General features: G+C 34.7%; 2 protein-coding genes across 7 annotated transcripts in view; both read right to left on the minus strand.

Annotated features, from left to right (window-relative positions):
- Window positions 1-1,159: 1,159 nt before the first annotated feature.
- Window positions 1,160-14,879, minus strand: LOC106073233 (uncharacterized). 6 transcript variants are annotated; one of them, XM_056030495.1, is made up of 5 exons: window positions 14,684-14,879; window positions 13,607-13,672; window positions 8,796-8,904; window positions 4,779-5,150; window positions 1,160-4,342 (listed from the first exon to the last, which is right to left on the minus strand). In XM_056030495.1, the coding sequence occupies exon 5, from the start codon at window positions 4,231-4,233 to the stop codon at window positions 2,209-2,211; it is 2,025 nt and encodes a 674-aa protein (XP_055886470.1). In that variant the 5' UTR covers window positions 4,234-4,342; window positions 4,779-5,150; window positions 8,796-8,904; window positions 13,607-13,672; window positions 14,684-14,879; the 3' UTR covers window positions 1,160-2,208. The 6 variants fall into 6 exon arrangements, with proteins under 6 accessions (XP_055886470.1, XP_013089187.2, XP_013089189.2 ...); XM_013233733.2 differs by lacking the exon at window positions 13,607-13,672; XM_013233735.2 differs by lacking the exon at window positions 8,796-8,904.
- Window positions 14,880-18,291: 3,412 nt separating this feature from the next.
- LOC106073234 (vacuolar protein sorting-associated protein 8 homolog) overlaps window positions 18,292-23,547 on the minus strand; it is a 28,288-nt gene continuing 23,032 nt past the window's right edge. The window contains exons 39-43 of the mRNA XM_013233739.2: window positions 23,456-23,536; window positions 23,192-23,358; window positions 21,072-21,273; window positions 20,842-20,910; window positions 18,292-20,101 (exon numbers count right to left, since the gene is read on the minus strand). Coding sequence (XP_013089193.2) covers window positions 19,976-20,101; window positions 20,842-20,910; window positions 21,072-21,273; window positions 23,192-23,358; window positions 23,456-23,536 — 645 coding nt within the window. The 3' untranslated portion in view covers window positions 18,292-19,975. The remainder of the gene's footprint in view (window positions 20,102-20,841; window positions 20,911-21,071; window positions 21,274-23,191; window positions 23,359-23,455; window positions 23,537-23,547) is intronic.

Here is a 23,547-nt window from a genome sequence, read left to right on the forward strand (position 1 = left end):
GTACATTACTTTTAGTTTTCAAGTTGACCGCTCTTCTTTATGCATTGTATTATAAAAAATGATTTACATTTTCTGGATTGACTATAAAACTGATTGGCTAGCGCAGCGCCTTGAGAAGTAAAGCATTTCTGCTAAGACAAATTGATAGATCAATGCAGTTTTGTACATAAGTAAACAAAAAAAATCAATCAATTTTAAATTCATTGAATATCATAGCTATTTTTTTTTTTTTGGAAGAGAGAGAGAGAGAGAACTGAAAACGTCATTTCAGAAATTCGTAATTCCTAATAATACTGACTAAGTGGAACTTTTAATTAGGACTACTTAATAATTGACTTAACCATGGACGCAATTGTAGGTGAAGGGTTTTTAAAATGTATTTCTATAAATTCAAAAATACGTTTTTTAAAGTGAGACACACCTATGGTACACCAATAAGATGGTGGATAGCTGTTTTCTCTCTCTACTTTTGCAAGATATCTCATCAATAATTGCAGTTCAAGTTGTCCAATAATAAATTGAATACTTGGAGAAAACATGACAGTTTTATTCTTGTGCATATTGATTCGTTGACAGTATAACAAACGTGTCAAGCTCATTCACACTATGTAATGATCTATTCTATAAACAGCATCTCACAGTCTACTGGACCAAGTATTTATTACTTGGGAAGTCAAGAGCACATGTGAGCATAACATTTTCCCCAATCGGCAGACATACTTTTGATGCTTTCATTTTTTTTTCGACATAAATTGGGAAGTCGCCATTGTTTCAGTGCAACAGAACCACTCAAGTTCATCCATCTTGTATTTCTCGTCTAGAATCGACACGTTCTCGCTTTACTTTTCTTGGTAGATCAACTTGAACCATGTTTACATGATCAGAAAAATGTATCTAGTCATCACTGGTGCCGGGTGAACTTACTCAGGTCAATGAATTCGAACGAAAATTGTCTAGATTTGACCTCGGTACCGTGGAAGTCAGACGTAGAGAAACATTGCACATCTCCATCTCTGCCCCCCTCCTAGCCTCCCCCCCCCCCTCGTAGCTACGCCACTTTTGCATGTGTGTTACGTCACAAAAACAAGTCTTACATTTCACCAAGCATACACACACACACATACACACTAGCTCGAATAAAAAAAAAAGGTCACTAATAAAACATTTCAAAAGCCATTTTTTGTTAAATATACACCATAATATATCACAATCAGTTCTTATAGGAAACAAAATGCTTCAAACAGCAGGTCTTATATCTTACTCAATAACTTATGAATCAGCTTACACAAATAAAATAAAAGATCACAATATAATCATGACAAATAAAAACACTTTCTCGTATACATTCATTGTATACAAAATAAATACATTTCTTCATTGTCAGCACGCTGTTTTTGGTTGTGGTGGAAGCACCCCCTCTTCCTCTTCGCAATGAAATGTTTTCACTTCTTTAGAAATCTTGAAAATAAAAATAAACTTTTATTGAAACTTGAATGTACATTGATTTGAATGTACTTGTCCCTCTAAGAAATGTAAGTAATGCCCCATTCCTTCTTTCCTATTCACTCTCTAACCAACACATCTACTTTACACGAAAAAAAAAATTTCTTGACAGTGGCGTAGCTAGGGTGGGAGGTCCAAATATGAAAATCCCCCCTCATCCCACTTGAGTACCCGAAATTTGTTTTTACATTAAATATTATATATAACGCCATTATCTCATGTCAGGATGTCGAATGTCAAAAATGCAGGGTCCCCAATAGAGATCAAGCCCTCCCGGGCCCCCAAATCCAAAGCTACGCCACTGATTCTTGATGCATTACAATCCCCAAAGGTCCATATAAATTCTGCTTATAACGGTTTAGTCTTTGAACTCTGCAAGATCTAGAAGTAGAGACAAACAGTACCACTAAATGTGAACGTGTTTCTATTGCACTTTCCCCCACTGTGACTCGAATGACTTTGTTACATGTGTCAAAAATACAAATATCTAACAGCCTTAAATAAAACAAGCTTAAAGCACTTACATATTGAACATAGATGAAACTTAGGCTTATGATATGTCTCTATATTAGACCAACGTAAATGTACAAAACATCTCCTACTTGAAATGTCACATTGATACTCATGTACCCAACGTAAACATAAACTAAACGTTCTCTCGCTACACTTTTCCAAAGGTCAAAGTGGAACAAGTTTCTTTCATCCTCAAAAATTTCTCTTAAAACTCGGAATATTCCATAAAGAAAGTTTTGAATTCCACTTTCCACCAGAGCGTGACATTCTGGCTTGCAACATGTCCCACAGTGACGTGAAACGATCACTGAACGCTTTGGAAGCCACATAGGGACATTTGTCTCCCATGTTCTCATAGCAACTGACAGCCTCAACGCCGAAGTCGTGAAACGCTCTCTTGTTCCCGAGGTCGTAGACGTCCACTCCACCGACGATAAATGGGAGCACGCCGTACAGATAGAAGTCATCGACGTGCAATAGTGGTACATGCTTTGCAGCCTCAACGAGGCTTTGAATCAAGGAACGTGAAATAATTACAGCATAGCCCTTGCAGTAGGGCCTCAGTAATGTTCGGTTTGGGAACATATCAAATGTGAATGAATTAGATCCAACTCGGGGGATGGGTCCCTGCGAATTGAAGGCACAGAGCACTGAGCGTTGTGGGACTGTTTTCCTCACAACTGGTAACAACCCATTCAACAATTTGTCCGAGTCAACAAAAACCTCGTCATCAATTTTCATAACAAAGTCAACTTGGGGGCAATACTGTAAAACCCAGCGTAGCCCCATAAGTCCTTTCAATGATGCGTTCCCTGGAGTGTCCTGAAAATCACCCTGGACCACGTCTCCGTACATGAGATTTTCTTGCTTTAGCTTTGTTTGTAAACCAGGGATCTTTGAAATGCCAAGCAAAAACACATAGGCTATAACGCGAGGCTGAAAAAATTTGGAGGCTGAAAAAGTGTCACGTATTCTCTGACGCTGCTCGGAGTTCTGAGGTAAGGAGTTGATGATGTACAGTATGTCTATTGCTTCGGGAAACCCACAACGTTGAGGGTTTATAAGGACGTATGGAATAGCAATATTACCAGTTCTGTGGGATGCATCTACGTAACGGCCAAAATATTCGTATTTAAACTTTTTAATACGATCTTCATATCCAGCAGAAAACTGACTTTGCTCAGCATTATTGGTTTGTGCTTTCCATTGACCTTGTGCACCAGTATCTGGAAGCTTAGAAGTCTGTGTTACTGAAGGGAAAGTGTGACTGGAAAATTTAGTTGTAGAACTATCAGCAATAAATTTATTGTTTCGCATCTGGTCAAACACAGCTGATTTTAATGTTGCTTTCTTCGGTTGCAACAGTTTTCCCTGGTCATTAACTTGGGCGAAATGTTTTTTCTTGTAAATAGGAAAGCTTGATGGCTTTAAAAACGCTTGCTCCTGATTTTGTTCATTAACTGCTTCGTACATTGGGATGGCGTGCTCTCGTTCCTGAAGACCATCTGTGTCACCGGGCTCCTTAGCATCGTCGTGTTCTTCCAAGGCTTCAAGAATCTCCTGTTGGCCTTTCTGGTCTTCAGGTCTGACACGAAGCATCTCGTCCGCCACCAACATCCCGTTAATGTTTGGTTTGTCTTGCGCTTGCTCTACCTGAGATTCTTCCAGGCGATTATTAACGAGATAGCTGTCTTTTTGAATGTCTTCGACAAATTGATTGGCTGTCTTGCTAGTATCTTTAGCATACAGTCTTTCTTCTTCCATGCCGCCTTTAAGTCCTTCTTCATTATTGTCATCAAAAAATACTAGTTCATCGCCCACTTTTTCATCACTGTCTTTAGTCCTGCTGATAATGACAGGGGTTCCGGCAGGGTAAAGTATCAGGGTACCTAGTTCCGAATCCCTGACGAAAATCTCTACGTTCAAGAAAAGTGGTTGCATGGGATCTCGTAAAATAAACCCCTCATCTTCTATTGCTACGAGAGAGCCGAGGCTGAGCTTGTTTCCAGTGGCGTACTCACCTGGCGAGCAAAGGGGTGCAGTTTTACCACCGTCGTCACTGGTGGTGCGCACATTTCGTGACTCGTGTGAATCTCGAGATTTTAGAAAGTGCCAGATTGTAATGACCAGAAAAACTTGTAAAAACGCTGGCAATAATTTATATAACCAAGACTTACGTCGACAGCCAAATGCGTTTTTAATAACATCCAGAAACATTTTGGCTTTTTCAAAGCGCTATTAATTATAAAAAAGATGCTCCGTTGATTCTTTAGTGAAGTTTGATCTCTGAGATCTCTGCAACACCAGTTGAACTATGTAGTGTCATCTGAAAAAATAATATTTACATGTGAACCAAAATGTTTTCAACTGCTCCTATTGAAACAAATAAACTTTATACAGTTAAGTATTATATGGAATTACATTGCCAAGAAAGATTACAAGACTAATGAATAAGTATTGGTGGTCCTTCGAACGTGCAAGGTCAATATTATTCAGAGATTGTTCATTGTTCAATACACTTTATCATGAAAAGCGTGGGCATTTCAAATAGGAAAACTAAAAGCTTGAAGGAAAATAACACACACACACGCACACAGAGCATTTTCTGCATGGATAATTTTACATTTTGAATTCACCAAAGCTAAGCCTATTAAGTAGTGAAGAGAATGATCCATCAAATTATATAAAAAAAAATATATTATAGAAAGTTTGATTCAAAAAAAAAACATTAACATTCCACTAGACCTCTAGTAACTACATACTTGCATAGCTCCATACCACGGGTACCATTATGTCTTCAGAAAGCCTTTCGTCACCCACTTAGCTTGACAGCTACCGCACAATGTAAACAGTGAAGTTAGTGACCAGGTTCATGAAAGGTCATTTCTACCAGCAGAGGCTGAGTGTGAAGACAAAGTGGGCTGCCGATAACCGAGTCCGTCGTGAAGGTGCTAAGGTCATAAACGTCAACCTGCGATCGCTCTTCATAGTTTCATATGTCTAGCTTGCAGACGTCTTTTTGTCTTGACGGGAAGGTCTCGATTTGTCTATCCGAAAGCAAAACGTTAGAACAAAACTAACATTCACGAATGGTATTTCAATGGAAGCCTTTGTTTCAATGACTTCTTGATGCCCTGAAACAAAAAATGCGTTTGAATAGCGTCAACATTTTTAAAAATATAAACAGACATTATCCCCCCCCCTCCCCCTCGTGTTACACAGACACTTGATTGTTATAGAACCAAAACAAACAAAACTAGAACGCATTCGTTGTCAAAGGTGATGTGGTGCAAGTAATAGGCGTTGAACACATTCATCCCCAACACTGGTACACATTCATCCCCGACACTGGTACACATTCATCCCCGACACTGGTACACATTCATCCCCGACACTGGTTCTAAAGTCGTTGGCAAGTCAAGAATCTGGATCTATTATTTGAAAATCTTTATAACACATACAAGCACAATTGAAATGTTACACTTGTAGCTTTGAAAGCTTAACTGGTTTTTATAATGAGTGTTTCATTTTTGCACATGCTACAAGTAAGGCTTTGTGTTTCACAAATATTCTGTGTTTACCTACCCCCCCCCCCAACTGATTTACTCCCCCCCCCCCACACACACACCATGCTGTATATTAATGTATCAGTAGATCTTCGTCTCCATTCTTTTGTTTTTCGTGGTACTGGTAGGTCATTAAAATACTTGCTCTCTGTCTCTCTCTCTGCCTCTCTCTCTGTCTCTCTCTCTCTGTCTCTCTGCCTCTCTCTCTGTCTGTCTGCATCTCTCTCTCTCTGTCTGTGTCTCTCTCTCTTTTTTACAAAGCTTATATCAACTCAATCTGTCTGTCTGCCTCTGTGGTAAACAGTTGGAACATGTTTTTCCTCCCATTTCCCATTCTCGGATCAAGTTAAAACTTTGCTCAATTAATCATTTAACCTGACAAAACATGAATCAATTATAAAAAAAAACAATTAGTCAATTAATTGTTGATGATTAATTATTTTGTTTGATTTGGAATACATTTTGACACGTTTTTTCTCCAACTTCCCATTCTTGGATGAAGTTGAAATTTTGCATAATTATTCATAGTTGATAACAATACACGAATCAATCCAAAAATTAACCAATTAATTAACCATTTAGTACTAATTAATTATGTTTTATACAGCAGAAAAGGAGCTAAACACTGTAATTTTCAGATAAAAATAGTAGTAAATTGCGGTTATTTCCCCTTAGATAAGCATTGGCTTTAAAAAGTATTTCTTTTTCTATTGCTTGTTTAACATAAATAACAATACACTTTCTTTTTTAAGTCTTGAGACTGTTTAACATAAATAACAATACACTTTCTTTTTTAAGTCTTGAGACTGTTTAACATAAATAACAATACACTTTCTTTTTTAAGTCTTGAGACTGTTTAACATAAATAACAATACACTTTCTTTTTTAAGTCTTGAGACTGTTTAACATAAATAACAATACACTTTCTTTTTTAAGTCTTGAGACTGTTTAACATAAATAACAATACACTTTCTTTTTTAAGTCTTGAGACTGTTTAACATAAATAACAATATACTTTCTTTTTTAAGTCTTGAGACTGTTTAACATAAATAACAATACACTTTCTTTTTTAAGTCTTGAGACTGTTTAACATAAATAACAATACACTTTCTTTTTTAAGTCTTGAGACTGTTTAACATAAATAACAATACACTTTCTTTTTTAAGTCTTGAGACTGTTTAACATAAATAACAATATACTTTCTTTTTTAAGTCTTGAGACTGTTTAACATAAATAACAATATACTTTCTTTTTTAAGTCTTGAGACAGTTTAACATAAATAACAATACACTTTCTTTTTTAAGTCTTGAGACTGTTTAACATAAATAACAATACACTTTCTTTTTTAAGTCTTGAGACTGTTTAACATAAATAACAATACACTTTCTTTTTTAAGTCTTGAGACTGTTTAACATAAATAACAATACACTTTCTTTTTTAAGTCTTGAGACTGTTTAACATAAATAACAATACACTTTCTTTTTTAAGTCTTGAGACTGTTTAACATAAATAACAATACACTTTCTTTTTTAAGTCTTGAGACTGTTTAACATAAATAACAATACACTTTCTTTTTTAAGTCTTGAGACTGTCTAACATAAATAACAATACACTTTCTTTTTTAAGTCTTGAGACTGTTTAACATAAATAACAATACACTTTCTTTTTTAAGTCTTGAGACTGTTTAACATAAATAACAATACACTTTCTTTTTTAAGTCTTGAGACTGTTTAACATAAATAACAATACACTTTCTTTTTTAAGTCTTGAGACTGTTTAACATAAATAACAATACACTTTCTTTTTTAAGTCTTGAGACTGTTTAACATAAATAACAATACACTTTCTTTTTTAAGTCTTGAGACTGTTTAACATAAATAACAATACACTTTCTTTTTTAAGTCTTGAGACTGTTTAACGTAAATAACAATACACTTTCTTTTTTAAGTCTTGAGACTGTTTAACATAAATAACAATACACTTTCTTTTTTAAGTCTTGAGACTGTTTAACATAAATAACAATATACTTTCTTTTTTAAGTCTTGAGACTGTTTAACATAAATAACAATACACTTTCTTTTTTAAGTCTTGAGACTGTTTAACATAAATAACAATACACTTTTTTAAAGCCTTCAGACTCATTTCAACGTAACAATACAACTTTTGTGTGTGTGTCTAACTTTCTATTAGTTTGTTCTTTAGGGATACATTTACAAATGGTTTGATTATCGAGTAATATATTTTGTTAAATCAACATCAATCTTGCAGTTAACTTCAAGTCTGAGAGCGTGAGAAAATATAGATCTATAAGAAGGAGAGGGGAGATAAGTGATAGAGTGCTTCAAAATAAGAAACAAAAGGACATTTCATTGTATAGGCTAGACAAGATCACTACAGGCATCTATTTAGTTTGACTAAGCAATACAAAAAATAGTTTCTGTATAGAAAATATTGTACAAAATAAATTTTGGTTGGTTAAAAAATGTGCAAAAAAGCTTAGTAGTAACTTAGTTCCAATAGTTCTCACTTGCACCTGTAAACCCCGAAACGTTCTTGATACAAAAATTATTTCTTAACTATTTTTTTGTAGGCCCTATAAGAACTGATCTAGATCTCGATTAATCATGGATCAATCATTAGGCTCTACTTTCTTTTTAGAAGGTGTAGATTAATAATCCAATCTTCCATTTTAAAATAACAAACTAACAAACCATGAACAAAACACTTTAAACATTTGACCCGAAACACAGGCCATCACAAATTTTTTAGCATTCTTTTCCTCCTATCAGTGCTAAGTGCAGTACTTGACTTGTCAAGGCAGTAGTTTGTACCCCGTGACCAAGTATTTACTTTCCCCAAGTTCTTTCCGTATCGTGTACCTAAATGTAAGTGACGATTCTCAAACTATGGAAATCGGAAAACCCACTTCCAAGAGTGTCGAGCGGTCACTCTCTTGAGTTGTCAGCTTAGTGCAGTAGCCCATGGTAGAGAATCCGACTTTTTTTTTTTATCTCGAGGATTAGTAATTGAGTGTGTTAATGAATTCAAATTAAAAAATTCGTTAAGTCTGCAAAAGATACAAGCTAAAGATTGATATCTGGCTTCGTGGCCAAGTAGCTAAGCATCGAGCTACCCAATTAAGGTTCCCTGGTTAAAGTCCACTTGAAGTCGGACATTTTCAATTCAAGACTCTAGTAAAAAAGAAAATCTTACTCATTGCTGAGGCCTTTCCAAAAGATTTTCTCATCACCTCAACTTCTAAGTAGTTAGGTCAGAGACATAGCTGACTTGTTTGTGACATGGACATTTGCAGTTTTATGGACTAGGGTAGAGATATCTTCATTTAGTTCATTTAGCCTACTCATATTAGCATAGACATTGTACAATTTCAGACTTCAGTAGTTAAAACAAGATAAATATTTTAGAAAATACTTTAAAAAAAAACAAAGCTTATATTAAGTGTAATTGTTTCAATTAGTTTTTATTATTCATGGAAATACATTTGTAATAGATCTAGACTTGCAATAATAAATCTATGCAATTAGAAATATTTTTACAAAGCTTATATCAACTCACTCTATTTGTCTCTGTTTGTCTGTCTGTCAAGTGCGATTTATTTCCTCTCTTTTTCTGTCTGTCAAGTACGATTTATTTCCCGTGTTCGATACCAAACAAAAGAATTAGCCTAATTACCGAATAGTTTTTAAAATTATTTTTATTGATTCAGGTACCAGAAATCTTGATCAGATATTAACATGTACAAACTTTTTACCAGACAGATAGACAGAGTGAGTTGGTATAAGCTTTTTAAAAGAAGTTTCGGTACACAAAAATAGAGGATTTGGGAGGGGAGCGTAGTTTCGTAAGTGAACACGTGACACATTGTTCTAACTCCAGACGCCCTCCAACCATCCGCGCCCCTTTGCATTGGAGACTTTGATTCACCGATGTCTGGTCCAATGACATTTGAGCCGAATCCAAAGCCACATTGTACATTGGAACGTGGCAGGTAAAGTAGGCTACGGACATCTGATAGGTCAATGAGGAAACTTGAACTTGATAGCTTAACAAATAGAACAGAACTGAGACGTCCAGGAATCAGAATTGGACCATTACACTGCTAAAGATGTTTCAGTACAAAGGAGTCGGTACTTTTTCAAAGTGTTTTTTTTTTAGTTATTCCGACATTGTCTCTACATTCGTCAGCTATTTTTTATTCATTAAGTGACTTTAGTAAGACAAAGGATATAATATATCTACATTTCCGCCCCTGCATCAACGCAATTTTCAACACGATAAAAGAATGTGTTGTTTACATAGCAACAGCATGCAGTAGCCTTCAGTCACAGAACGTTGTCAACAATGTATCCGATAAAGTTTGTAGGCTGTGCGTTCAGTACTAGATCGGAAAGATTTTACATTCTAAATACTTTCACCAACGAGTAGAATATTCAATATAATCGAAGACATAAGTCTGTTTTTTTGTTTAAATACTTCAACCGATAGCACTTCTAATTAAATGTAGAACAATCTCGAAGTCTGCATCTTTCTGATCAGCGAATGGATTACTATACTAATACTAATATTAATAGTATACTTATAGTTAATGATTTACGCTGGAGAACGCAATGCACATATGGTAAATATTCTTACATGGACACACATCAAGAGTGGCGATGGATAGATGTGCCTTTTATCTTGAGAAGTCAAGATTGTCTCCATTGCATTCAAAGTCACACTTCAAGAACTTTAGAACCTTTACTTTATAGTAAGAGTTTATTGTTCACTTTTTCTCTTTGGTCGTTATCTAAGCTCGCGACAAACTGAACACTGTAGGCTAAATTGACTTTATGACTTCTTGACAAATATTTACTTTCTTGAGATCACTTTACCCATCCACATTCTCCATTTAATTTATGACGTATAGTTTAGGGGTCCATTGAGGACAATTGAGGTATAGGTGTCTAACTTTCATGGCTACTTGCCACACATTAGAGTCACGCTAGAAAACGTGTTTAACCGCGAAAAACGTTGTATGAAGACTTAGAGTAGGTTTGTTTTATTTGATTTTTACGGGCCGCATCAACCTAAGCAAAAATATGAAAAGTAATAAAATTTAAGGAAAAAAAGGAATTGTCTGAAGTAGGAAAAAGACGATTTAGTTATGGATGTAAAAACTATGTAGGGTTATGGATGTAAAAACTATGTAGGGTTAACGATGTAAAAACTATGTAGGGTTATGGATGTAAAAACTATGTAGGGTTATGGATGTAAAAACTATGTATTGTTATGGATGTAAAAACTATGTAGGGTTAACGATGTAAAAACTATGTAGGGTTAACGATGTAAAAACTATGTATTGTTATGGATGTAAAAACTATGTAGGGTTAACGATGTAAAAACTATGTATTGTTATGGATGTAAAAACTATGTAGGGTTATGGATGTAAAAACTATGTATTGTTATGGATGTAAAAACTATGTAGGGTTATGGATGTAAAAACTATGTAGGGTTAACGATGTAAAAACTATGTAGGGTTATGGATGTAAAAACTATGTATTGTTATGGATGTAAAAACTATGTAGGGTTAACGATGTAAAAACTATGTAGGGTTAACGATGTAAAAACTATGTATTGTTATGGATGTAAAAACTATGTAGGGTTAACGATGTAAAAACTATGTATTGTTATGGATGTAAAAACTATGTAGGGTTATGGATGTAAAAACTATGTATTGTTATGGATGTAAAAACTATGTAGGGTTATGGATGTAAAAACTATGTAGGGTTAACGATGTAAAAACTATGTAGGGTTATGGATGTAAAAACTATGTAGGGTTAACGATGTAAAAACTATGTAGGGTTATGGATGTAAAAACTATGTAGGGTTATGGATGTAAAAACTATGTATTGTTATGGATGTAAAAACTATGTAGGGTTAACGATGTAAAAACTATGTAGGGTTAACGATGTAAAAACTATGTAGGGTTAACGATGTAAAAACTATGTAGGGTTATGGATGTAAAAACTATGTAGGGTTATGGATGTAAAAACTATGTATTGTTATGGATGTAAAAACTATGTAGGGTTAACGATGTAAAAACTATGTAGGGTTAACGATGTAAAAACTATGTATTGTTATGGATGTAAAAACTATGTAGGGTTAACGATGTAAAAACTATGTATTGTTATGGATGTAAAAACTATGTAGGGTTATGGATGTAAAAACTATGTAGGGTTAACGATGTAAAAACTATGTATTGTTATGGATGTAAAAACTATGTAGGGTTATGGATGTAAAAACTATGTATTGTTATGGATGTAAAAACTATGTAGGGTTATGGATGTAAAAACTATGTAGGGTTAACGATGTAAAAACTATGTAGGGTTATGGATGTAAAAACTATGTAGGGTTAACGATGTAAAAACTATGTAGGGTTATGGATGTAAAAACTATGTAGGGTTATGGATGTAAAAACTATGTATTGTTATGGATGTAAAAACTATGTAGGGTTAACGATGTAAAAACTATGTAGGGTTAACGATGTAAAAACTATGTAGGGTTAACGATGTAAAAACTATGTAGGGTAAAAACTATGTAGGGTTAACGATGTAAAAACTATGTAGGGTTAACGATGTAAAAACTATGTAGGGTTATGGATGTAAAAACTATGTAGGGTTATGGATGTAAAAACTATGTATTGTTATGGATGTAAAAACTATGTAGGGTTAACGATGTAAAAACTATGTAGGGTTAACGATGTAAAAACTATGTAGGGTTATGGATGTAAAAACTATGTATTGTTATGGATGTAAAAACTATGTAGGGTTATGGATGTAAAAACTATGTATTGTTATGGATGTAAAAACTATGTAGGGTTATGGATGTAAAAACTATGTATTGTTATGGATGTAAAAACTATGTAGGGTTATGGATGTAAAAACTATGTATTGTTATGGATGTAAAAACTATGTAGGGTTAACGATGTAAAAACTATTTATTGTTATGGATGTAAAAACTATGTATTGTTATGGATGTAAAACTATGTAGGGTTATGGATGTAAAAACTATGTATTGTTATGGATGTAAAAACTATGTAGGGTTATGGATGTAAAAACTATGTATTGTTATGGATGTAAAAACTATGTAGGGTTATGGATGTAAAAACTATGTAGGGTTATGGATGTAAAAACTATGTAGGGTTAACGATGTAAAAATATATGTAGGGTTATGGATGTAAAAACTATGTAGGGTTATGGATGTAATATAAAGTAACAAAAAACAATTGTGTGATCTCAAGGAGGTAATGAAAACAATGAAGACGAACTTTTAAACTCATTTCTGAGAGGCTTCAATGATCTGACTCTTAGAGGAGGCGAAACGATGCTGCCTGGTCAGGTGTCGCTTCAGACTGTTGTCATGATGGTTCAGAGTTCAAACCCTTCTTCCCCTCCACCCGGGCCATCCTGCATGTTTGGACGAGGATGTAATAATGTTCCTGTATGATAGAACGTCAACACTTACAAAGTAAAGAAACAAAATGTAGCAACGCTTCAAAATTTCAAAACATTTCCACGTGAAACGTCATTTAGAAAAAAATGTCACAGAAAAGTCACTCTTTAAAACTAGATTGCATTCTAAAAGAAAACTTAGACACGTTTTGACGAGCCAAATCCTCACTGAAACGAATACTCGTATCCCAAAATGTAGAGAACTAATAGTGTATGACAAATGATACTTAATGTCTCGCCCATAAAATGGTTCAGTTTGATTCATTTAATACTAACTAATTAACATATTTTAACTCAAGCTCAAACTGATAGGCCTACATTGACTACAATACATAATGTAGGGCCTTTACAATGCATGGTGCAGCCTCAGTGTGAAGGTTTACAGTAGAGAAAGAGGGAGAGAGAGAGATAGAGAGGGGGGGATGAGTGAATGATTGAAACAGTGAAGGAGAGAGAACGAAGGAGAACGAAGGAAGGGAGATACTTAGTCTAGTTTAACTTATATACACTTACCTCTTCTTGATGTCAGATTGATTTAAATTTTGTCAGACACATATGCCAGGATACTGACGTTAGCACCTTTGTTGTATTTTTAAAACAGCTTTACTTACAATAAATTAATTAGGCAAATCAATAGTTAATCTTTATATCATCGGTTCTAAATTTATTTATTTCTCTGAGGTTTTTTTTTTGTTTCGCTTTTTTATTTAACTTTCTCAATTTTTACAGCCATTATCTTTTGAGTGATGGTCAAGAACACGATAGACTAAACGTATATCAAAGAACAATTTGAGATCCAATGACGAAACTCTCAAAGAATCTTGGGGTTCAGCGGACGTTAGTTTGGAGACCACTGGTTTAAATCGCGTGTTATCACGTAACTCTTGAAAAAGTCTGAGTCCAGAGAAAATAAATGTATCACACCAGGTAAAAATCCGCTCTGGAGGTACACCATAGGGGAATGATGTCTGTATCGATCCACTGCCTCGGCCTTTGCACTATGTCTTGGTCCCTTCTTTTAGTTTTAAAGTAGAACTGAAGTGGAATAAAGAATTCAAAAGTCTGACAGGTGAGAAAGAAATAAGGGAGGTCATTTCCTTCAAGACACTAAACAATAGAACAGAGAACGATCATTTGCTCAGAAACTAGACAGTGGAACAGTGAAGGGTCATTTGCCTATTTCTGACCAGTGGCAGAAATAAGTAATAGTGCTTCCCTGAATGTAATAACATTTTTATGTAGGTCTAAATGTTATATTTGTAAGTAAAGAACAGGAACCAGCCTAATCCTACGTGACAAATCTGGTTTTAATTTAGATCTAAAATGGTTCAAAGGGTATTTGCATATTACATTCAAAATATATTGACACTGAAAAGATCTACATATCTGAATAATAAACAAATGTATATGCTACTTATATAGGCCTACCCTGGATCTATGAACATTTAAATTTTCATATAGGCCTATTTGTTATATTATATTATATTACAATATATATTATATTATATTATATTATATATATAAGTATTATTATTCATATACACTATAGTAGGCCTATATATGTAACATGCATACAACGAGCATATTTACCATATAGAGATGCACTGGGATCCAATACAAAGCTATTAGGCCAAGTCGTCACCTCAACATATGACAATGCTCGCATTGTTTTTGGTTTTTTAATCCAGAATGTAGTTCTTAACGAAGACACACTTATATAAACACACACACACACACACACACATCCTGAAACAAAGTCGTACAATGTAAATGCTTTGTTCAAATTCTGTTCCGGAAGGGTGATCCTATTCGGTATCTATTATCTCCCCTACACTGCTACAGACAAGTTTTTTTTTTTTTTTAATGACATAGTTTTTTCCAGTGGTTTAGTGCAGGGAAGATAACCTTTGTCATTCAGGCTTACAAGTATATGGAATGATTTGTCAATTTCAACAAAGACCAGCTTACTAGGTTCATCAGTCCAAAAAAAGGGACATTTTTTCGGTACATGGGTATGTCAATTGAAATGTACGTCTATATGTCTTCTTATAACAAATAAATATTGATATTGTTTGCATTATAATGAACCTTTGATCTGTCTACAATGGAGTCTGGATTTAAACAAACATCTGTTCCAGCTAAAAGAGTACATATCACAACAGATCAAAACGATTGTATGCGATATATTTTCACATCTAAGTCGCACCTTTTTACGGGTGTGTGGGTGTGTAGGTGTGTGTGTGGGGGGGAGGGTAAATCCCCCCAAATTAGGTCACAGCTATTCTGTGGCATGTCCGAGGGATGAGGGAGCTGGGACTTGTCAGCACAAACTTCTGTTGTCATCTACATGGCGCACTGCCCCGCTTCCGTCTCCCAGGTACATGAGCGGAAGTACATGAGTCTCACGTGACAGGGCATCATGGCGTCGCGATGTAAAAACAGGAGCACAAATTGCAGAGGGCAAGAGAACAGCGCTGGCAGAAGAAAGACGTCAAAGAAAAAAAAAAAGTAGGCCTAAGGACAATGACACTAACTCCAGCTGGAATAACCTGCCCAGTGTGCAGCCAACATTCCGGGCTCACATAGGTCTCACCAGCCAAATGAGGAGGCACAAAATCCCAGTGCAAAGCCCTCATTTCCCTGGATGACAAAAGTGGTCATCATCGAACTACGGTGGACGAACTTGTCGAAATATATTTTATATACCCTTCCCCGCACCTGGCCGCCTTTCTTACCAATAGCCACAAGAAAACAATGTTAGCAGCAGCATTGAAGTGGATACGTGAAGGGATTGTCCAACATCACAAAGTTCAAGCGGTTGGTAAGAGAACTCTAGATCTTGTGCATACTAGGCCTATACAAGTATGGCAGCTTACAAGGCCTAATGAGATGTAGACAAAGTCTGTCTCATGTGTCCACGGAAACACACAAACTCTATTCCAACAACGCTTTCATTTACTGCCGCCCCTGAACTGCATTCTCTTTTGTCCTCCATGTTTTTTTGGAAGTTCCAACAGAATTGAAAGTTATGCCATCGTTGCACAAACCTCGCTCAAGACTGCGGGGCGGCTGGCAAGGTTCAAACTCGGGACCACCAAGACTACACGCCACACGACCAAGCTGCCATCTTAAACACCGATTGTCCTTGTCAAACATCAAGGAAACGTTTGTATTAGTAAACACGAACAGAAACACAACATCATGTTAAAGCTACTATCACTTCACCAGATTCATGTTAAAGTTACTATCACTTCAGCAGATTCTGGTTCCAGCCCGCGAAAGAATGCCGCAACCTAAATTTCATTCCTTCAGAAACCTCAATAGGATAAATGAGAGAGAAATACAGCCAGCATTATGAAGAAAATTAAAAAAAAAAAGCTAGAGTGTTAAAATGTCCCCTTCTATGACCACTTGGATAGTGATGGTGAGAATGTTGAATTTAGTGAATTTTGAGCGGGGGATGCTCGGATTTTTTTCTTTGAAAGAACTTATTCATTAATTTTAGATGGGTTGATGTTTCATAACATTGACTAATTCTGCCTTTCAGACACATCTGGATACATTGCTTCCTATTACACACTTGTCGACCTGATTGATTCACTTTCAGAGCCGGTACAAGACAGACAGGTTGAGAAGGAAATAATTTTTTTAAAATGCTAGAAATTATTATTATTTTTTTAAATGTTGAATAATGAGTGGACATAAGGTAATGTTCTTTAACTGAGTTGTTAGTATTATTTGTATGTAGTACCAGAAGAACAAAATGCAGTGAAATATTAAAGTCCCACATGATAAGCTTTTGTATGCTTTGAAAACAAGTTGTGCCAAGGCTGAGATTGATAGAGAACAGGTCAAGAGAACAGAACACCTTACATGGAGATAGAGAACAGAACACCTTACATGGAGATAGAGAACAGAACACCTTACATGGAGATAGAGAACAGGTCACGATAACAGAACACCTTACATGGAGATAGAGAACAGAACACCTTACATGGAGAAAGAGAACAGGACACCTTACATGGAGATAGAGAACAGAACACCTTACATGGAGATAGAGAACAAGTCACGAGAACAGAACACCTTACATGGAGATAAAGAACAGGTCACGAGAACAGAACACCTTACATGGAGATAGAGAACAGGTCACGATAACAGAACACCTTACATGGAGATAAAGAACAGGTCAAGAGAACAGAACACCTTACATGGAGATAAAGAACAGGTCACGAGAACAGAACATCTTACATGGAGATAGAGAACAGAACACCTTACATGGAGATAGATAACAGAACACCTTACATGGAGATAGATAACAGAACACCTTACATGGAGATAGAGAACAGAACACCTTACATGGAGATAGAGAACAGAACACCTTACATGGAGATAGAGAACAGAACACCTTACATGGAGATAGAGAACAAGTCACGAGAACAGAACACCTTACATGGAGATAAAGAACAGGTCACGAGAACAGAACACCTTACATGGAGATAGAGAACAGGTCACGATAACAGAACACCTTACATGGAGATAAAGAACAGGTCAAGAGAACAGAACACCTTACATGGAGATAAAGAACAGGTCACGAGAACAGAACATCTTACATGGAGATAGAGAACAGAACACCTTACATGGAGATAGATAACAGAACACCTTACATGGAGATAGATAACAGAACACCTTACATGGAGATAGAGAACAGAACACCTTACATGGAGATAGAGAACAGAACACCTTACATGGAGATAGAGAACAGAACACCTTACATGGAGATAGAGAACAGAACACCTTACATGGAGATAGAGAACAGAACACCTTACATGGAGATAGAGAACAGAACACCTTACATAGAGATAGAGAACAGAACACCTTACATGGAGATAGAGAACAGGTCGAGAACAGAACACCTTACATGGAGATAGAGAACAGAACACCTTACATGGAGATAGAGAACAGAATACCTTACATGGAGATAGAGAACAGGTCAAGAGAACAGAACACCTTACATGGAGATAGAGAACAGAACACCTTACATGGAGATAAAGAACAGGTCAAGAGAACAGAACACCTTACATGGAGATAGAGAACAGGTCACGAGAACAGAAAACCTTACATGGAGATAGAGAATGTCTTTTAAAATGATCAAACTTTATAAAATGTAATTCAACATAAATAAAAAAATAAAAAAAAAAAACTATATCCATGATTTCTTTATTGAGTCGATTATATTGCACACAAGGTTTAAACAGTTTTCTTTTGAATATGGCAATGAGCATTCTTTGTAAATGAACGAACAATGCCAGTTAGAACAATACATCATGTTTACCAAATACCAACCAATGATTCAGTTCAATTACAAATGAAATGTTTTAAAACAACAAAAAACACAATTAAGAGCTAACACAGTATCACTTAATGAGTTTATACATGAACAGTCTCATTAATAAATACTAAACATTGGAGAAAAGTCTTATCAATAGTCATTCAATAACAACAGACTAAAGAAAAAAGACCTATTAAAGAATAAAAATGTGATGAAAAAATATTAGGAAAATTTGAAATGATGAGAACACATTATCATCCTAACATGTGAGTGGTGACAACCCAAAAGTAGCCTATGTAACCTGACATTTTCAAGAGGTTAGTTCTAGCTGTAGATTCTATTGTATATCTGTATTCTTTGGTGTAATCTTGATATCTCAAATAATTCAAATTTAATTAAACCACATCTGAAATTCACTTTGTCCTTAATATATTTTGATTAGTAAGTTAAGTTAGAAATAAACCACCACTACCTCTTTCACTATCTCATAATCTTTCATCAAGAGAATCTTCTTATCGCAAAACAATAACCAAGAAAATCCTAAGCATTTAAAATTTTTCTCTTCACCAGAGACTGTAAAGTAAATGATTATTTTTTTATTTGAAATATTAAGTTTGAGTTGGAACATATCACTGTCTTGTCTTTCATCTCTATAACATTTTGTCTTGGCAATGTACAGAAAATGACAATGTTCAAGTCAATCAGTCAAAATATGGACAGGTTTTAAACCAGAAACAAGATTTTTTGTACTACTAAACTACAGCAATCCATTCTATGCTTATATGATATGGATTGAACTTTTTTAAGGCTTTTCATGATCTGAGTGATGTCAAATAATATTTTGTCAATAGAAGACAAGCTTTTAAAAGTAGTAAATTAACTTTGTGGGTAATGTGAACAGAAAATTGAAAAGTCTACTCTAAGAAAAAAGTGGGTTAGGGAAAATTTCCTTTTTTATAGGCCAATGATCAACAAGAGTGTTATAGGGCTTTTACATATCAGGTAGCCACTGAACTGGGTTGACAAGCACAAGATAATATCTGGCCATAGTTGTCAAGGTGTTAACAAACATCTAGTTATATAAAGACTGCACACAATTGGATGGCCACATCCATGAAGATCTCTGCATATGGACTCCAAAACAAAGAAAATACAATACAATGATAAATGCTTATATTTAAATTTGGTTTGAGTGAAGCCACATACAAAAAAAGGTAGCAATAAGGACCAAGCACTGGACAATCTGGGTTCATGTTTTAAATTAATAAGATTAAAAATCTGGTACTTTTTTAAAGAAATTATTGTTTAGCTAATGACTTTTAAGTATATTGGATCACTAATTTTTTAAAAATGTGTTATCACTTAAACTACTGTCTAATACAAAATGTCACTTAGAAGGATGAGTCTCAGAAATTCCTAGAACAACAATAAAATCTCCCTCCCATAAGTGTTTTGAACCTATAAATTAAGACATAAGAAATGATCACACTGCACCTAATGTTGGAATGAAAAAAGAGGACACACTTAAGTAGTTTGCACACACATACTTTCTACTACACAACTGTAAATGGACATGGTGCTGCCACCCGTAGCTGAAAATTTTCATGCTTAAGTAAACCAGTGCTGGATGGACGTCCACTAGCAGTTTCTGGTTTGGCAAGTTCTGTCAGAATAGCCAGCTGATGAAAATATACAAAACTTGTTAAAATTGTTGATGAATCATGCATGAATTAACAAAGTTCAACATATAAAAAATGATTGTATCATGCAAATTAAAAAAAAAAATAGTTTTTTATTTATGCAGACACAATCCATATTTACAGCTAATAATTGTGTTTTGAACACAAATGTACAGTAGTATTTGGTATCAATCCTTGGTACAGTAAACAACAAAGAGACTTGTCACTGTGACTGTGCTACGTTATGTCTTATTTTGCATTACTGTATTACATATATTTGAAGCTAACATTGGTTATGATAGATCTACTAAATTACTATCAATAAAAATTGATTGTGAAATCTAGCTCTAAATTTGTGTAAAAAAAAGTATTAAGTCTAGCTAGGCAAAATATTTTGATGGAACAAATAAATTGAAATTACAAGAAACATTGTAAGGCGCTGTTTGTTTGGGTATGATTATTAATGTCTATGCAGAGAACAATTAGCTAAGTCTCATCAAAGCAATGTGACTTAACACAAGTCCACGTTGGGATGAATTTCACTTGCCACTATTTTTATTTTGCATGACAAAAAAAGTCAGGAATTTAACTGTCAGTGAATTTTGTTTCGTCACACTTTGGACTTGTGGAACCAAGTACTGTTGTTGTCCAACAAATGGGATTGTTTGGGGATTTAGTGGGACAGTCACTCAAAATGCAGAACAGCAAGCATGTAGTTGTCTTATATAAGACCATCTTACCCTTGATGGCGTCTTCATGGATTTAATGAGAGCTTCAAAGGCCTGCATGTGGTGTGGGTCTAAAAGAGGCTGTGAACATAGTTATAGATATAAATTGAAAACATTTATAGTATTGATTTAACATCAATATTGGATTTTATATAACACATTGAAATAAAAAAACTCTATGCTGAATTTCTGAATAAATAGCTACAATCCAAGTCTAGTTAAAAATGGTTCTAAGTTGATACCTCAGCATTTTCTTTTTTGTCCTTGCGTCCAATCAGTGCAGCCTGACTGGGGTTGGAAAGGGACCGATGAAATCTGGTACTAGTTACATTACGAGACCGGCGTGTGTTGCTGCACTGGTAGCAGACCCAAACTTCCTCTCCTTCCAACACATGTATGGAGCCAACAGCTCGGAGGCAAGGTGTATGGTAGGTATGTCCACATCTGTCGTTGACAAAAATAATCTATTTTTAAGCTCTTAATTCATTTAAAAAGGGTAATGGTATTTTCATAACTCTTACCCCATTATTGTCGAAAACAGCATTTCCGAACTCTTTATTTTTCTAAATACATTTGAATTTACATCTTATTTCAAATGTCTGTTTAACAAATATACTTATAAAAAGTTTCTTTTTTTAAAATTACAAATATTTTCTACAGTTACTATAATTTCTTTTCAAAAGCCCAAACCTAACTACTGTGTATCCTCTAGTTTAGAAATGCTGATCACTAAGAAAATAAAACAACCAAACCTAACTACTGTGTATCCTCTAGTTTAGAAATGCTGATCACTAAGAAAATAAAACAACCAAACCTAACTACTGTGTATCCTCTAGTTTAGAAATGCTGATCACTAAGAAAATAAAACAACCAAACCTAACTACTGTGTATCCTCTAGTTTAGAAATGCTGATCACTAAGAAAATAAAACAACCAAACCTAACTACTGTGTATCCTCTAGTTTAGAAATGCTGATCACTAAGAAAATAAAACAACCAAACCTAACTACTGTGTATCCTCTAGTTTAGAAATGCTGATCACTAAGAAAATAAAACAACCAAACCTAACTACTGTGTATCCTCTAGTTTAGAAATGCTGATCACTAAGAAAATAAAACAACCAAACCTAACTACTGTGTATCCTCTAGTTTAGAAATGATGATCACTAAGAAAATAAAACAACCAAACCTAACTACTGTGTATCCTCTAGTTTAGAAATGCTGATCACTAAGAAAATAAAACAACCAAACCTAACTACTGTGTATCCTCTAGTTTAGAAATGCTGATCACTAAGAAAATAAAACAACCAAACCTAACTACTGTGTATCCTCTAGTTTAGAAATGCTGATCACTAAGAAAATAAAACAACCAAACCTAACTACTGTGTATCCTCTAGTTTAGAAATGCTGATCACTAAGAAAATAAAACAACCAAACCTAACTACTGTGTATCCTCTAGTTTAGAAATGCTGATCACTAAGAAAATAAAACAACCAAACCTAACTACTGTGTATCCTCTAGTTTAGAAATGCTGATCACTAAGAAAATAAAACAAAGAAACCTAACTACTGTGTATCCTCTAGTTTAGAAATGATGATCACTAAGAAAATAAAACAAAGAAACCTAACTACTGTGTATCCTCTAGTTTAGAAATGATGATCACTAAGAAAATAAAACAACCAAACCTAACTACTGTGTATCCTCTAGTTTAGAAATGCTGATCACTAAGAAAATAAAACAACCAAACCTAACTACTGTGTATCCTCTAGTTTAGAAATGATGATCACTAAGAAAATAAAACAACCAAACCTAACTACTGTGTATCCTCTAGTTTAGAAATGCTGATCACTAAGAAAATAAAACAACCAAACCTAACTACTGTGTATCCTCTAGTTTAGAAATGATGATCACTAAGAAAATAAAACAACCAAACCTAACTACTGTGTATCCTCTAGTTTAGAAATGCTGATCACTAAGAAAATAAAACAACCAAACCTAACTACTGTGTATCCTCTAGTTTAGAAATGCTGATCACTAAGAAAATAAAACAACCAAACCTAACTACTGTGTATCCTCTAGTTTAGAAATGCTGATCACTAAGAAAATAAAACAACCAAACCTAACTACTGTGTATCCTCTAGTTTAGAAATGCTGATCACTAAGAAAATAAAACAACCAAACCTAACTACTGTGTATCCTCTAGTTTAGAAATGCTGATCACTAAGAAAATAAAACAACCAAACCTAACTACTGTGTATCCTCTAGTTTAGAAATGCTGATCACTAAGAAAATAAAACAACCAAACCTAACTACTGTGTATCCTCTAGTTTAGAAATGATGATCACTAAGAAAATAAAACAATAACCTGAACACAATGATGGTCTCTGTGGGGGAGGAGTCATTGAAGGTTTGATTGCACACATTGCAGGAGTTTTCCCGAGGTACAAATCCTCTCATGGCTGTTTGCGTTAGACTTCGGAGATGAACATGTAGATCATGATAAAGAAGGTTCTTACAGGTTTCCATTAGTGTCTAAACACAAACAAGAAATATTTTTAGCAGTCATTTTATCTGTTTGATGCCATTCACTAAACCATTGACCCAATTCATATGTATATGTTATATATACCTCTTCATAATTGTAGTTTTCCAACATGCCTATGATTAATTCTTTTACTTCACCAAACTTTCCAGTATTGTAAGCTGGATCCTAAAGTAGGG

The sequence above is a fragment of the Biomphalaria glabrata genome, chromosome 5 (assembly GCF_947242115.1).
Source record: "Biomphalaria glabrata chromosome 5, xgBioGlab47.1, whole genome shotgun sequence".
Taxonomy (NCBI): Eukaryota; Metazoa; Mollusca; class Gastropoda; family Planorbidae; genus Biomphalaria; species Biomphalaria glabrata.

What these genes read in the sequence shown, in the direction of transcription:
- LOC106073233 (XM_013233734.2), bottom strand. Translation starts at nt 4,233, where the DNA reads ATGTTTCTGGATGTTATTAAAAACGCATTTGGCTGTCGACGTAAGTCT.